This window comes from Oncorhynchus mykiss, chromosome 11, assembly GCF_013265735.2.
Source record: "Oncorhynchus mykiss isolate Arlee chromosome 11, USDA_OmykA_1.1, whole genome shotgun sequence".
NCBI lineage: Eukaryota > Metazoa > Chordata > Actinopteri > Salmoniformes > Salmonidae > Oncorhynchus > Oncorhynchus mykiss.
This window is the reverse complement of record NC_048575.1, coordinates 14191810-14205308: the sequence shown is the minus strand read 5'-3', so window position 1 is coordinate 14205308 and position 13499 is coordinate 14191810. Positions and strand designations below refer to the sequence as shown.

The 13499-nt window shown below is 46.5% G+C and overlaps 2 protein-coding genes across 8 annotated transcripts in view; both read right to left on the bottom strand.

The window, feature by feature from the left end:
- LOC110535303 (LIM zinc-binding domain-containing Nebulette) overlaps positions 1 to 13499 on the bottom strand; it is an 86156-nt gene that overhangs the window by 2247 nt on the left and 70410 nt on the right. The window contains exons 5-6 of the mRNA XM_021620216.2: positions 1920 to 2097; positions 65 to 186 (exon numbers count right to left, since the gene is read on the bottom strand). Coding sequence (XP_021475891.1) covers positions 65 to 186; positions 1920 to 2097 — 300 coding nt within the window. The remainder of the gene's footprint in view (positions 1 to 64; positions 187 to 1919; positions 2098 to 13499) is intronic.
- LOC110535304 overlaps positions 2352 to 13499 on the bottom strand; it is a 48174-nt gene continuing 37026 nt past the window's right edge. Inside the window, exons 10-14 of one of the 7 annotated variants that reach the window (XR_005034569.1) lie at positions 8716 to 8811; positions 3880 to 4745; positions 3534 to 3626; positions 2710 to 2894; positions 2352 to 2618 (exon numbers count right to left, since the gene is read on the bottom strand). The gene's annotated coding sequence lies outside the window, so the exon portion shown is untranslated. Of the gene's footprint in view, positions 2895 to 3533; positions 3627 to 3879; positions 4746 to 8715; positions 8812 to 13499 lie in introns of all 7 variants that reach the window. The other 6 variants (XR_005034571.1, XR_005034572.1, XR_005034568.1 and 3 more) reach the window with 6 other exon arrangements.

Sequence of the window (13499 nt, the reverse complement as noted above, 5' to 3'; positions counted from 1 at the left end):
TACGATCCTGTATGAATTAACAAAACCTACTGTAGAAGAATAGACTGCTTGCGTTGGAACTCACCATGGTGACAGATGGGGGGGACTGCTGAGACCTCACAGAGGACATGCTGGTCTGGTGCATGTAGCCGTACCCCGGCTGTTGCGGCTGGGCACTCTGATGGTACGCCCCAGGAAGCACAGGAGCTGGTAGTCAAAGACAGACAGGAAGATACAAAGACATTCATGACAAATGTTTAAGACCTTTCATTTAGTGCTCAAACTGTTTTTGAGCAGAAATACCATATCCTTAGAGTTTCACTGTGCATATTAGGTGATAGATAGAACATCACATCACAAAGGAATCAGAATGGAACCATGCCATCCCCAGTTGACCTGGACATGAATCAAAAGGTCACTGACTTAGGTATTTATGTGGGTAGAGAAGAGAACAGAGAGAGTTAGGGTTTAAACAGTTAAACACCACAACCATCTACAAAACTCTTGGAGTCTTTCAAATATTGGGTTAGGGACTTCTGTATATGACATATTAGTGGGCTGCTGGTCAGGTGATAGAGAGACGGGGGAGAGATCAGGTGGTAGAGAGACGGGGGAGAGATCAGGTGGTAGAGGTCAGGTGGTAAAGGTCAGGTGGTAGAGGTCAGGTGTTAGAGAGACGAGGGAGAGGTCAGGTGGTAGAGAGACGGGGGAGAGGTCAGGTGGTAGAGGTCAGGTGGTAGAGGTCAGGTGGTAGAGAGACGGGGGATAGAGTAAGGTACTGATAGTAATGGATGAATTAATGAATATATTAATAAATTATGTCTTCTCCTTCCACCGTGTGTTTTTATTTTTCTGACAGAGCTTACTACTTCCATCCTGGGACTGCAGTGAGGAGCTGCTGCTGCAAACAGACAGGCTTTTGTCCCACAGGTCAGAGGCAGAGGCCAGCGAGCTAACTGACTGGGCCTGCGAGAGCACCGACTGCTGAGATTGCTGCCGGGCACTGCCACAAGAGGGCGAAAGAGACAGTAGGAAAAATAAAAGTCAGGAAAATAACAGAGAGGCAATGGAAAGAACAAAGAGAACATGAGAAAGATGAAATTCAACTGAACGTAGAAGAGATGAGTGGCGTACTCAGGTAGAGAAATAAAGGTCTAGTTGGAGGGTGACATACAGTTGTCTAGATAAGTTGTGAGGGGAGATGAAAACATCCCGTAAAGTTTGTAGCACCAGACTGTCTCTGAAAACTTTTAGACTCAACGTTATCCTGCACAAGGTCAAAGATGGAGCCTGGGTCCGTCCACTGATCCTTAAGGTCATAAGGTCATTGACAGGGGAAAGGTCATTTACAGAGAAAAGACAGCAGGGAAAACAGGAATACACCGCTGAAGTCATGTAGATTACATACGTCCAACTTGGAACTTCTGCCCGCAGAGTGATAAACCTGTCACAATGGATATTTTCTGTTTCCACAAATGTAACTACATTTCCCTTTTATATCAAATACAATCTTTGGTAAATAGTTATTGTAAAGTGTCCATTTGAATTATCTGGGCATCAGCATTAAAAAATTAAAACAAATCAACTAGTTCTGGGCTTGTATCAGTAGAGGCTGCTGAGGGGAGGACAGCTCATAATAATGGCTGGAACGGAACATGAAAATCATGTGTTTGATACCATTCCATTAATTCTTGCTCCAGCCATTACCACGAGCTCGTCCTCTCCAATTAAGGTACCACCAACCTCATGTGGCTTGTATCCTGACTGACACTAAACAACCCATAATTGATAGACACTAGACAGCAATTTCATTGTAACTTTGTTTGAAGGACATCACAAATTCTTAAAAGATGAGATGAATGAATTATCAAAATTCCCGTAATTTAAGGTCAAATCCTTTTTGAGGACGGGTGGTACCCGCCATTTTGTGTGCCACTCACCTACGATGATGCCTCCAGGTCTCCTGTCCATCTCTACCACCTGATGGTGTACTCCCTTGTAGGCTGCCTCGCTCATCATCAGGTTGTTCCGGTGGTGCATTCTCTCCATGTTTTGGTCCTCCATCACTGGGGTGCATCCTCGGCCCCTCGTCCGCTCAAAGTCCTCATGGTACTTTGCCTGCCCAAGCAAAAATGGGTGGTACACTTTCAGCATCGCGATAACAACTCAGAGTTGTGTGTGGCAGCTTAATGAGAGGAACATTATTGATGTACATTTACACATTTGTGAAATTGTGTTACACCAGGCAAATCGGCTGTCAAGCACACACACACACACACACACACACACACACACACAACCTTTGTGCATGTTGGTCAGAGAGCAACGGGTGTATTTTGGTCAGTATGCAAAACAATTCATCACAAGAAACCATGTAAAAATCACTTTATTAGTAACGCACACACAGACACGCTCACAGACACAGTACAGTACATTCATTATGGCTCCCTCATAACAAGGACACAGCCATGCTGTTAACTCTTTAGCTGTGTGGGTTAAAAGTGCAGCAGTCCCACATGCGGTGCGCTTCAGTTGTGTTAGATGTCGTTCTGTGACTCCCTGACACTACTCAGTCCGGGCGTGTCCAACTCGCCGCAGTACCGCCCCTTCATCTCCTTCAGCCCGCGCTGGTACTTCACCTGCAATGCACAAAAGTAGGTCAGGTTGCATCTCAATAATCTAAAATAGCTCAAAAGTAATTGGTGGTCATACTGACTAGCACACTCCCACCTAGGCCATTTCCACTACATAGTAGTGGTACTACTTTTGGTCAGAGCTAACATATACTGTAGGTTGCCATTTCAGATGCAGCCTGTGTGACTTGCTGAGCTGATGTTCTCCTGGTTCTGACGGACTCTCTCCAACTCTGGGGTGACTCCCACACTGGGGGCCTGGAGCTGCTTTTTATGCTTCACCTGTGGACACACAATATTCACACAACATTAAAACATTCACAACTCAGAGTTTATCTGTCTCTGCAACCAGAAAACCAGTTTGCAACCAGAAAATGACATCATTATGATGTCCCATGAGAAATTTAGCTTGCTGGGTATCATTAGTGATTGGCATCTGGGTGAAAACAGTGTCCCGGTTCAGTCACCATGGTGCCAGAGATCCTGCCTGGGCTGCCAGGCTGGGCCCCCGTGTCCCTTCAGTCTGCTCCACTCCCTCAATGGGGGATTGTTCAGCAGGGTCCACTAATGGCTGTAATGACTTAGACTGGACCAGGGCCAGTGTGAAAGGCTGTCTGTGTCAGGCAGGACAGGACAGAGTTTCAGACCAAATTAGTGTACAAAAATCATTGTGGGCTTGTATCTTTCAGGAGTTTACATGGAATGGAGTGAATTAAAATGTTGAATTGTAAAATAACAACCCAGGATTTGACTGAATGGTTGTTCAGTGTGTCTGCGGTTTGTGATTTTTAGCACCATTGAAGCTGTAGAAAATCCAAACAAACACAGATGAAAAGGGACAGGCAGACACAACAAAGAGGCCTGTTTTCAAAACAAGTTCTTCCTGTGAGGTCAAAGGTCAGACAAGGTTTAACCTCTCACCAAGCTGATGTTCTCCTGGTTTCTGCGGACCCTCTCCATGTCAACAGTTTCCATGACTACCATCCCGCTCCCCACCCCGTCTCTGTATTTCACCTGGACATGGAACAGAGCCGTCACACAATATTACAGTGACCCTGTTTACATGCTCATTGTACAAATGACACCATCACTCATCCTCTTGTTGATAGTTGAAGACCTTGTTACGATAAGAAAAATAAGTAAATAGATTTAGGTACAGCCTTTTCTGCTAGAGGCTGAACAATACCCTCACAGCAACATACTGGAGTTCAGCCCAACGACTACATGTACGGTACATGGTTGTGTAGAACAATGGATCACATCTTACGTCACTGATTTCCTTTGTTCTCCCTGGCGAAGATGATTTCCGGAGTGTCGGTGACAGAAGACATCAGGCTTTTCAGCAGCTTTGAGTCCCAAGTGTACTGACACTGGAGGGGTAGAGCAAAAGGGTAACTGTGTTGACAGATAATACTGCATAAAAGTGTGTGTGTGTGTGTGTGTGTGTGTACTGTGTCCCTCACTGAGCTGATGTTTCTCTGGTTGTTCTTCACTCTCTCAATCTCAGGGGTGTTGAACACATACGAACCCTTCAGTTTCTCCGCCTCATCCTTGTACTTCTTCTGCATAATGTTGAGGGAGATTGACACACCATCCAAGCACATATCCCATTCTGTGGTGTAAAATAAAGTGCAATGCGTGGTGGGATGCTGTACTGAGAGTTATCCCTAACTGACTGTAGACAGCTTTCAGGTAGGCGGCGTACAGTAGTTCTGATGTGTCTCGGACACTGTTCAATACGAGTTCTCCCTCAGCAGGGCTGTCTGCCTGCAGGAGGCCTGGAAGAGTCAAACACAGACTAACACGTACACTGACAGACTCAGGTCAGCTTGGCAACAACAAGATATCAAAAGGATCATGACAGAAATACTTGTTTTTGTTCCCTGTTGCAAAACGTTTTGTTACTGTGTGCCAAAGCTGAAGAACATACTCACATCCTGGTACTTTCCGCAGGTGCTGGAGTTGTAGGCAAACTCATGGAAAACAGAAAGGAAAACACTGCACACTGTTGCTCATTCTCCCAGGTGATATTTATTTACAACAACATTTCAACGTCTAGGTCGTCATCAGGCATCCATATCCCAGGTGGTGGAAGGTCCTATATATAGGGGCAATACTCAGTGACATCACTTCCTGAAACAGGAGGTTAAAAATATATAACATAGGTTCACAATATTAACATTCAATGTATCAAAATATATGATCATACACAAGGAATGTGATCAATATTTACAGTAATATACAGTTGAAGTCGGAAGTTTACATACACCTTAGCCAAATACATTTAAACTCAGTTTATCACAATTCCTGACATTTAATCAGAGTAAAAATTCCCTGTCTTGGGTCAGTTAGGATCACCACTTTATTTTAAGAATGTGAAATGTCAGAATAATAGTAGAGTGAATGATTTATTTCAGGTTTGATTTCTGTTATCACATTCCCAGTGGGTCAGAAGTTTACATACACTCAATTAGTATTTGGTAGCATTGCCTTTAAATTGTTTAACTTGGGTCAAACGTTTCAGGTAGCCTTCGACAAGCTTCCCACAATAAGTTGGGTGAATTTTGGCCCACTCCTCCTGACAGAGCTGGTGTAACTGAGTCAGGTTTGTAGGCCTCCTTGCTCGCACACACTTTTTCAGTTCCTCCCACAAATGTTCTATAGGATTGAGGTCAGGGCTTTGTGATGGCGACACCAATACCCTGACTTTGCTGTCCTTAAGCTATTTTGCCACAACTTTGGAAGTATGCTTGGTCTCATTGTCCATTTGGAAGACCCATTTGCGACTAAGCTTTAACTTCCTTACCCATGTCTTGAGATGTTACTTCAATATATCCACATCATTTTCCTCCCTCATGATGCCATCTATTTTGTGAAGTGCACCAGTCCCTCCTGCAGCAAAGCACCCACACAACATGATGCTGCCACCCCCGTGCATCACGGTTGGGATGGTGTTCTTCGGCTTGCAAGCCTCCCCGTTTTTCCTCCAAACATAACAATGGTCATTATGACCAAACAGTTCCATTTTTGTTTCATCTTTGTCCCCATGTGCAGTTGCAAACCATAGTCTGGCTTTTTTTTATGACGGTTTTGGAGCAGTGGCTTCTTCCTTGCTGAGCGGTCTTTCAGGTTATGTCGATATAGGACTCGTTTTTACTGTGGAAATAGATACTTTTGTACCTGTTTCCTCCAGCATCTTCACAAGGTCCTTTGCTGTTGTTCTGGGATTGATTTGCACTTTTTGCGCCAAAGTATGTTCATCTCTAGGAGACAGAACGCGTCTCCTTCCTGAGCGGTATGACGGCTGTGTGGTCCCATGGTGTTTATACTTGCGTACTATTGTTTGTACAGATGAACGTGGTACCTTCAGGCGTTTGGAAATTGCTCCCAAGGATGAACCAGACTTGTGGAGGTCTACAATTTTTTTTCTGAGGACTTGGCTGATTTCTTTTGATTTCCCCATGATGTCAAGCGAAGAGGCACAGAGTTTGAAGGTAGGCCTTGAAATACACTCACAGGTACACCTCCAATTGACACAAATAATGTCAATTAGCCTATCGGAAGCATCTAAAGCCATGACATAATTTTCTGTAATTTTCCAAGCTGTTTAAAAGTACAGTCAACTTAGTGTATGTAAACTTCTGACTCACTGGAATTGTGATACAGTGAATAATAAGAGAAACAATCTGTCTATAAACAATTGTTGGAAAAATTACTTGTGTCATGTACAAAGTAGATGTCCTAACAGACTTGCCAAAACTATAGTTTGTTAACAAGAAATTTGTGGAGTGGTTGAAAAACGAGTTTAAATGACTTCAACCTAAGTGTATGTAAACTTCCGACTCCAACTGTATGTACATACACATGCAATATTTAATTAGGATAAAAAACACAATCATTTGGACATTTTGAAACTATAAAAACGGTTTCAAGTCAAACTCCTCGTTAAGGCCAAGAGGAGACAGTGTGTTCAGCCTGTGGACCCAAAAATATTCCCTTTGAAGATGTTTCCTCTCAATGTCTCCTCCCCTGCGTGACACCTTGACCATTTCTATTCCAATGTATCTCAGAGAACTAATAGAATGTCCAGCTAGTACAAAATGAACAAAAACTGCATGCTACTGTGTGCCCTAATGAACTTGACCAAGGTCTCAAATGAAGGCCTCGACAGAACATAGACAGGCACGTTATAGTCTCTAAAATTAATGTTTAATGAGGCGGTTTCATAAGAGAGAGATGCAGACAAGCGAAGCTTGGGCCCATCTATAAGTGATGAGGGAGGGCCATACGTATTCTGTGAGCGTTGCTGTTGTGTAATGGAGCCCTGAGGCTGAACGGGTCCTGACAGTCCATCTGCTGCCTGTTATTTTGCCTGATTATAATGACTCTGGGCTGATTAGTATTAGTGTAAAACAGAGTGGGTGTTCTCAGATGATTTTGTTTTTCTCACAAAACAGATGTGATTCTTTAGCTGTGTGTCACATTTAAAACATTTAGAACTTAAAATATGACAAATGTGTCTGGTTCCATTTCAGCCTCTACCCCTTTGGTGTCTCCTGTCTACATTTACTAAAGGTTTTGAATAGTAAGCACTATGATGACGGCTCTACCTAAGACTAAGTGGTGCTTCCACTATAATGTTTTTTACCTGTGCAGTCCTCTGTGCAGAACCAAGTTATTGGGGAGAGAAAGCGAGCTGGGCCTAACAAGCAGTATCGGTTGAAACCTGCCTGGCTGGTTAACTAGAGCTAAAGGTTTGGCTCTATCTGGCTGGTTAACTAGCGGTATGGATTGGGGCCTACCTGGCTGGTTAACTAGCGGTAAGGGTTGGGCCCTACCTGGCTGATTAACTAGCGGTATGGATTGGGGCCTACCTGGCTGGTTAACTAGCTGTTTTGGTTGGGCCCTTCCTGGCTGGTTAACTAGCAGTAAGGGTTGGGCCCTACCTGGCTGGTTAACTAGTGGTTTGGGTTGGGCCCTACCTGGCTGATTAACTAGCGGTATCGATTGGGCCCTACCTGGCTGGTTAACTAGCGGTATGGATTGGGCCCTACCTGGCTGGTTAACTAGCGGTATGGGTTGGGCCCTACCTGGCTGGTTAACTAGCGGTATGGGTTGGGCCCTACCTGGCTGGTTAACTAGCGGTATGGATTGTGGCCTACCTGGTTGGTTAACTAGCGGTAAGGGTTGGGCCCTACCTGTCTGGTTAACTAGCGCTAAAGGTTGGGCCCTACCTGGCTGATTAACTAGCGGTATCGATTGGGCCCTACCTGGCTGGTTAACTAGCGGTAAGGGTTGGGCCCTACCTGGCTGGTTAACAAGCGGTAAGGGTTGGGCCCTACCTGGCTGGTTAACTAGCGGTATCGATTGGGCCCTACCTGGCTGGTTAACTAGCGGTATCGATTGGGCCCTACCTGGCTGGTTAACTAGCGGTAAGGGTTGGGCCCTACCTGGCTGATTAACTAGCGGTAAGGGTTGGGCCCTACCTGGCTGGTTAACTAGTGGTTTGGGTTGGGCCCTACCTGGCTGATTAACTAGCGGTATCGATTGGGCCCTACCTGGCTGGTTAACTAGCGGTAAGGGTTGGGCCCTACCTGGCTGGTTAACTAGTGGTTTGGGTTGGGCCCTACCTGGCTGATTAACTAGCGGTATCGATTGGGCCCTACCTGGCTGGTTAACTAGCGCTAAAGGTTGGGTTGATATTTAAGATTTTTTGGGGAATATATTTGCAAAAAAAATTAAAAACCTGATTTTGCTCTGTCATTATGGGGAATTGTGTGTAGATTGATGAAAATAAAATGTAATCAATTTTAGAATAAGGCTGTAACGTAACAAAATGTGGAAAAAGTCATGGGGTCTGAATACTTTCCGAATGTACTGTATGTGATCTCTGCAGGGAGGTGAACCCACAACCTTGCTGCTACAGCCACGCTTATACCAACAGAGACATATCATTATCTTTAAAAAAAACATCCAGTGTTTTTTAGCGGGTACTGGAGATAAAAGAAAGCACTGCTCCCATGTGGTTTATTGAGATGTTTTGACCGTAAACTCCATGGGGGCATAGATCCCAGTGTCTGGAGTATTCTTTTACAATACTGACCTGGCTGTGTAGTATCGCATTCTCTTGCTGTTCTGTTGTGTCCAGTGCTATATAGTAGTGTCCGTTAGACCGCTCGTACTTCTTCTTGTACTTTACCTGAATAGACAGAGAGCACAGGTGTGTCACACTGTGATCTGTTTCACCTGTCTTTGTGATTATCTCCACCACCCTCCAGGTGTCTCCCATCTTCCCCATTATCCCCTGTGTAGTTATACCTGTGTTCTCTGTTTGTCTGTTGCCAGTTCGTCTTGTTTGTTAACTTCATTGGGGGCAGTATTTTCACGTCCGGATGAAAAGCGTGCCCAAAGTAAACTGCCTGTTTCTCAGGCCCAGAAGCAGGGATATGCATATAATTGGTAGATTTAGATAGAAAACACTTTCTAACACTTTCTACAGTTTCTAAAATTGTTAAAATTATGTCTGTGAGTATAACAGAACCTATTTGGAAGGCGAAATCCTGAGGACAAACCATCCAGGATTTTCTTTTTGAGGTCACTGTGTTTTCAATTGGTTTTCTATGGGAAACTATATTTATGTATATTCCGTCTTAAATTTGATCGATTATTTATGTTTTAGGATATTTAAGGTTGGATTAGGAAAGTTGTTTGAAATGTTTGGACCAAGTTTACAGGTAACTTATTAGATACTTTGTAGTCATGTTGGGCGAGTTGGAACCGGTGTATTTCTGAATCAAACGTGCCAAATAAATGGATATAAAGAAGGAATTTATCGAACAAAAGGACCATTTGTGATGTTTCTTCTGTGCCAACAGAAGAAGATCTTCAAAGGTAAGGCATGAATTATATCGTTATTTCTGACTTTCGTGTCGCAACTCCCTGGTTGAAAATGATTTGTTATGCATTTGTGCGCTGTCCTCAGATAATCGTATGTTTTGCTTTCACCGTAAAGCCTTTTTGAAATCTGACATGGTGGCTGGATTAACAACAATTTTGATGTATTGCACTTGTGATTTTATGAAAGTGAAAGTGTTACGGTGCGTGAATGAGGACCCAAAAGCGAATCAACTTAAACAGAGCTTCTTTAATTACCAAACATAGGTAGGCTCAGATGGACCGGCAGATTCCGACAGGACAGGACAAGGTTACAGCAAACATGACGACAGTCTGGTTCAGGCATGAATGACACAAACAAACAAGAATCCGACAAGGACAGGAGCAGAAACAGAGAGAGATATAGGGACCTAATCAGAGGGAAAAAGGGAACAGGTGGGGAACGGGGTGAATGGGTAGTTAGAGGAGACAAGGGACAGCTGGGGGAAAGCGGGGGAGAAAAGGTAACCTAACACGACCAGCAGAGGGAGACAGGGTGAAGGGAAAGGACAGAGACAAGACAACATGACAGTACATGACAGTACCCCCCCACTCACCGAGCGCCTCCTGGCGCACTCGAGGAGGAAACCTGGCGGCAACGGAGGAAATCATCAATCAGCGCACGGTCCAGCACGTCCCGAGAGGGAACCCAACTCCTCTCCTCAGGACCGTACCCCTCCCAGTCAACTAGGTACTGATGACCACGGCCCCGAGGACGCATGTCCAAGATTTTACGGACCCTGTAGATAGGTGCGCCCTCGACAAGGATGGGGGGGGGGGGGGGGGAAGACGAGCGGGGGCGCGAAGAACGGGCTTAACACAGGAGACATGGAAGACCGGGTGGACGCGACGAAGATATCGCGGAAGAAGAAGTCGCACTGCGACAGGATTAATGACCTGAGAGATACGGAATGGACCAATGAACCGCGGGGTCAACTTGCGAGAAGCCGTCTTAAGGGGAAGGTTCTGAGTGGAGAGCCAAACTCTCTGACCGCGACAATATCTAGGGCTCTTAGTTCTACGCTTATTAGCAGCTCTCACAGTCTGCGCCCTATAACGGCAAAGTGCAGACCTGACCCTCTTCCAGGTGCGCTCGCAACGTTGGACAAAAGCCTGAGCGGAGGGGACGCTGGACTCGGCGAACTGAGATGAGAACAACGGAGGCTGGTACCCGAGGCTACTCTGAAAAGGAGATAGCCCGGTCGCAGACGAAGGAAGCGAGTTGTGGGCGTATTCTGCCCAGGGGAGCTGTTCTGACCAAGACGCAGGGTTGCGAAAAGAAAGACTGCGTAAGATGCGACCAATAGTCTGATTGGCCCGTTCTGCTTGACCGTTAGACTGGGGGTGAAAGCCGGAAGAGAGACTGACGGAAGCCCCAATCAAACGGCAAAACTCCCTCCAAAATTGAGACGTGAATTGCGGACCTCTGTCCGAAACGACGTCTGACGGAAGGCCATGAATTCTGAAAACATTCTCGATGATGATTTGTGCCGTCTCTTTAGCAGAAGGAAGCTTAGCAAGGGGAATGAAATGAGCCGCCTTAGAGAACCTATCGACAACCGTAAGAATAACAGTCTTCCCCGCTGACGAAGGCAGTCCGGTGACAAAATCTAAGGCGATGTGAGACCACGGTCGAGAGGGAATAGGAAGCGGCCTGAGACGGCCGGCAGGAGGAGAGTTACCGGACTTAGTCTGCGCGCAGACCGAACAAGCAGCCACGAAACGACGCGTGTCATGCTCCCGGGTGGGCCACCAGAAACGCTGGCGAATGGAAGCAAGCGTTCCCCGAACGCCAGGGTGGCCGGCTAACTTGGCAGAGTGAGCCCACTGAAGAACGGCCAGACGAGTAGGAACGGGAACGAAAAGAAGGTTCCTAGGACAAGCGCGCGGCGACGGAGTTTGAGTGAGTGCTTGCTTTACCTGCCTCTCAATTCCCCAGACAGTCAACCCGACAACACGCCCCTCAGGGAGAATCCCCTCGGGGTCAGTGGAGGCTACTGAAGAACTGAAGAGACGAGACAAAGCATCAGGCTTGGTGTTCTTAGAGCCCGGACGATAAGAAATCACGAACTCGAAACGAGCGAAAAACAGCGCCCAACGCGCCTGACGCGCATTAAGTCGTTTGGCAGAACGGATGTACTCAAGGTTCCTATGGTCAGTCCAAACGACAAAAGGAACGGTCGCCCCCTCCAACCACTGTCGCCATTCGCCTAGGGCTAACCGGATAGCGAGCAGTTCGCGGTTACCCACATCATAGTTACGTTCCGACGGCGACAGGCGATGAGAAAAATACGCGCATGGGTGGACCTTGTCGTCAGAGAGGGAGCGCTGAGAAAGGATGGCTCCCACTCCCACCTCTGACGCGTCAACCTCGACAACGAACTGTCTAGAGACGTCAGGTGTAACAAGGATAGGAGCGGATGTAAAACGATTCTTGAGGAGATCAAAAGCTCCCTGGGCGGAAACGGACCACTTAAAGCACGTCTTGACAGAAGTAAGGGCTGTGAGAGGAGCTGCCACCTGACCGAAATTACGGATGAAACGACGATAGAAGTTCGCGAAGCCGAGAAAGCGCTGCAGCTCGACGCGTGACTTAGGGACGGGCCAATCAATGACAGCTTGGACCTTAGCGGGATCCATCTTAATGCCTTCAGCGGAAATAACAGAACCGAGAAATGTGACGGAGGAGGCATGAAAAGTGCACTTCTCAGCCTTCACAAAAAGACAATTCTCTAAAAGGCGCTGGAGGACACGTCGAACTTGCTGAACATGAATCTGGAGTGACGGTGAAAAAATCAGGATATCGTCAAGGTAAACGAAAACAAAGATGTTCAGCATGTCTCTCAGGACATCATTGACTAATGCCTGAAAGACAGCTGGAGCGTTAGCGAGGCCGAAAGGAAGAACCCGGTATTCAAAGTGCCCTAACGGAGTGTTAAACGCCGTCTTCCACTCGTCCCCCTCCCTGATGCGCACGAGATGGTAAGCGTTACGAAGGTCCAACTTAGTGAAAAACCTGGCTCCCTGCAGGATCTCGAAGGCTGAAGACATAAGAGGAAGCGGATAACGATTCTTCACTGTTATGTCATTCAGCCCTCGATAATATATGCAGGGGCGCAGAGACCCGTCCTTCTTCTTGACAAAAAAAAACCCCGCTCCGGCGGGAGAGGAGGAGGGGACTATGGTACCGGCGTCAAGAGCTACAGACAAATAATCTTCGAGAGCCTTACGTTCGGGAGCCGACAGAGAGTATAGTCTACCCCGGGGGGGGGTGGTTCCCGGAAGGAGATCAATACTACAATCATACGACCGGTGTGGAGGAAGAGAGGTGGCCCTGGACCGACTGAACACCGTGCGCAGATCGTGATATTCCTCCGGCACCCCTGTCAAATCACCAGGCTCCTCCTGTGAAGAAGAGACAGAGGAAACAGGAGGGATAGCAGACATTAAACATTTCACATGACAAGAGACGTTCCAGGAGAGGATAGAATTACTAGACCAATTAATGGAAGGATTATGACAAACTAGCCAGGGATGGCCCAAAACAACAGGTGTAAAAGGTGAACGAAAAATTAAAAAAGAAATGGTTTCACTATGATTACCAGAAACAGTGAGGGTTAAAGGTAGCGTCTCACGCTGAATCCTGGGGAGAGGACTACCATCCAGGGCGAACAAGGCCGTGGGCTCCTTTAACTGTCTGAGAGGAATGTCATGTTCCCGAGCCCAGGTCTCGTCCATAAAACAGCCCTCCGCCCCAGAGTCTATTAAGGCACTGCAGGAAGCTGACGAACCGGTCCAGCGTAGATGGACCGACAAGGTAGTGCAGGATCTTGAAGGAGAGACAGGAGTAGTAGCGCTCACCAGTAGCCCTCCGCTTACTGACGAGCTCTGGCCTTTTACTGGACATGAAGTGACAAAATGACCAGCGGAACCGCAATAGAGACAGAGGCGGTT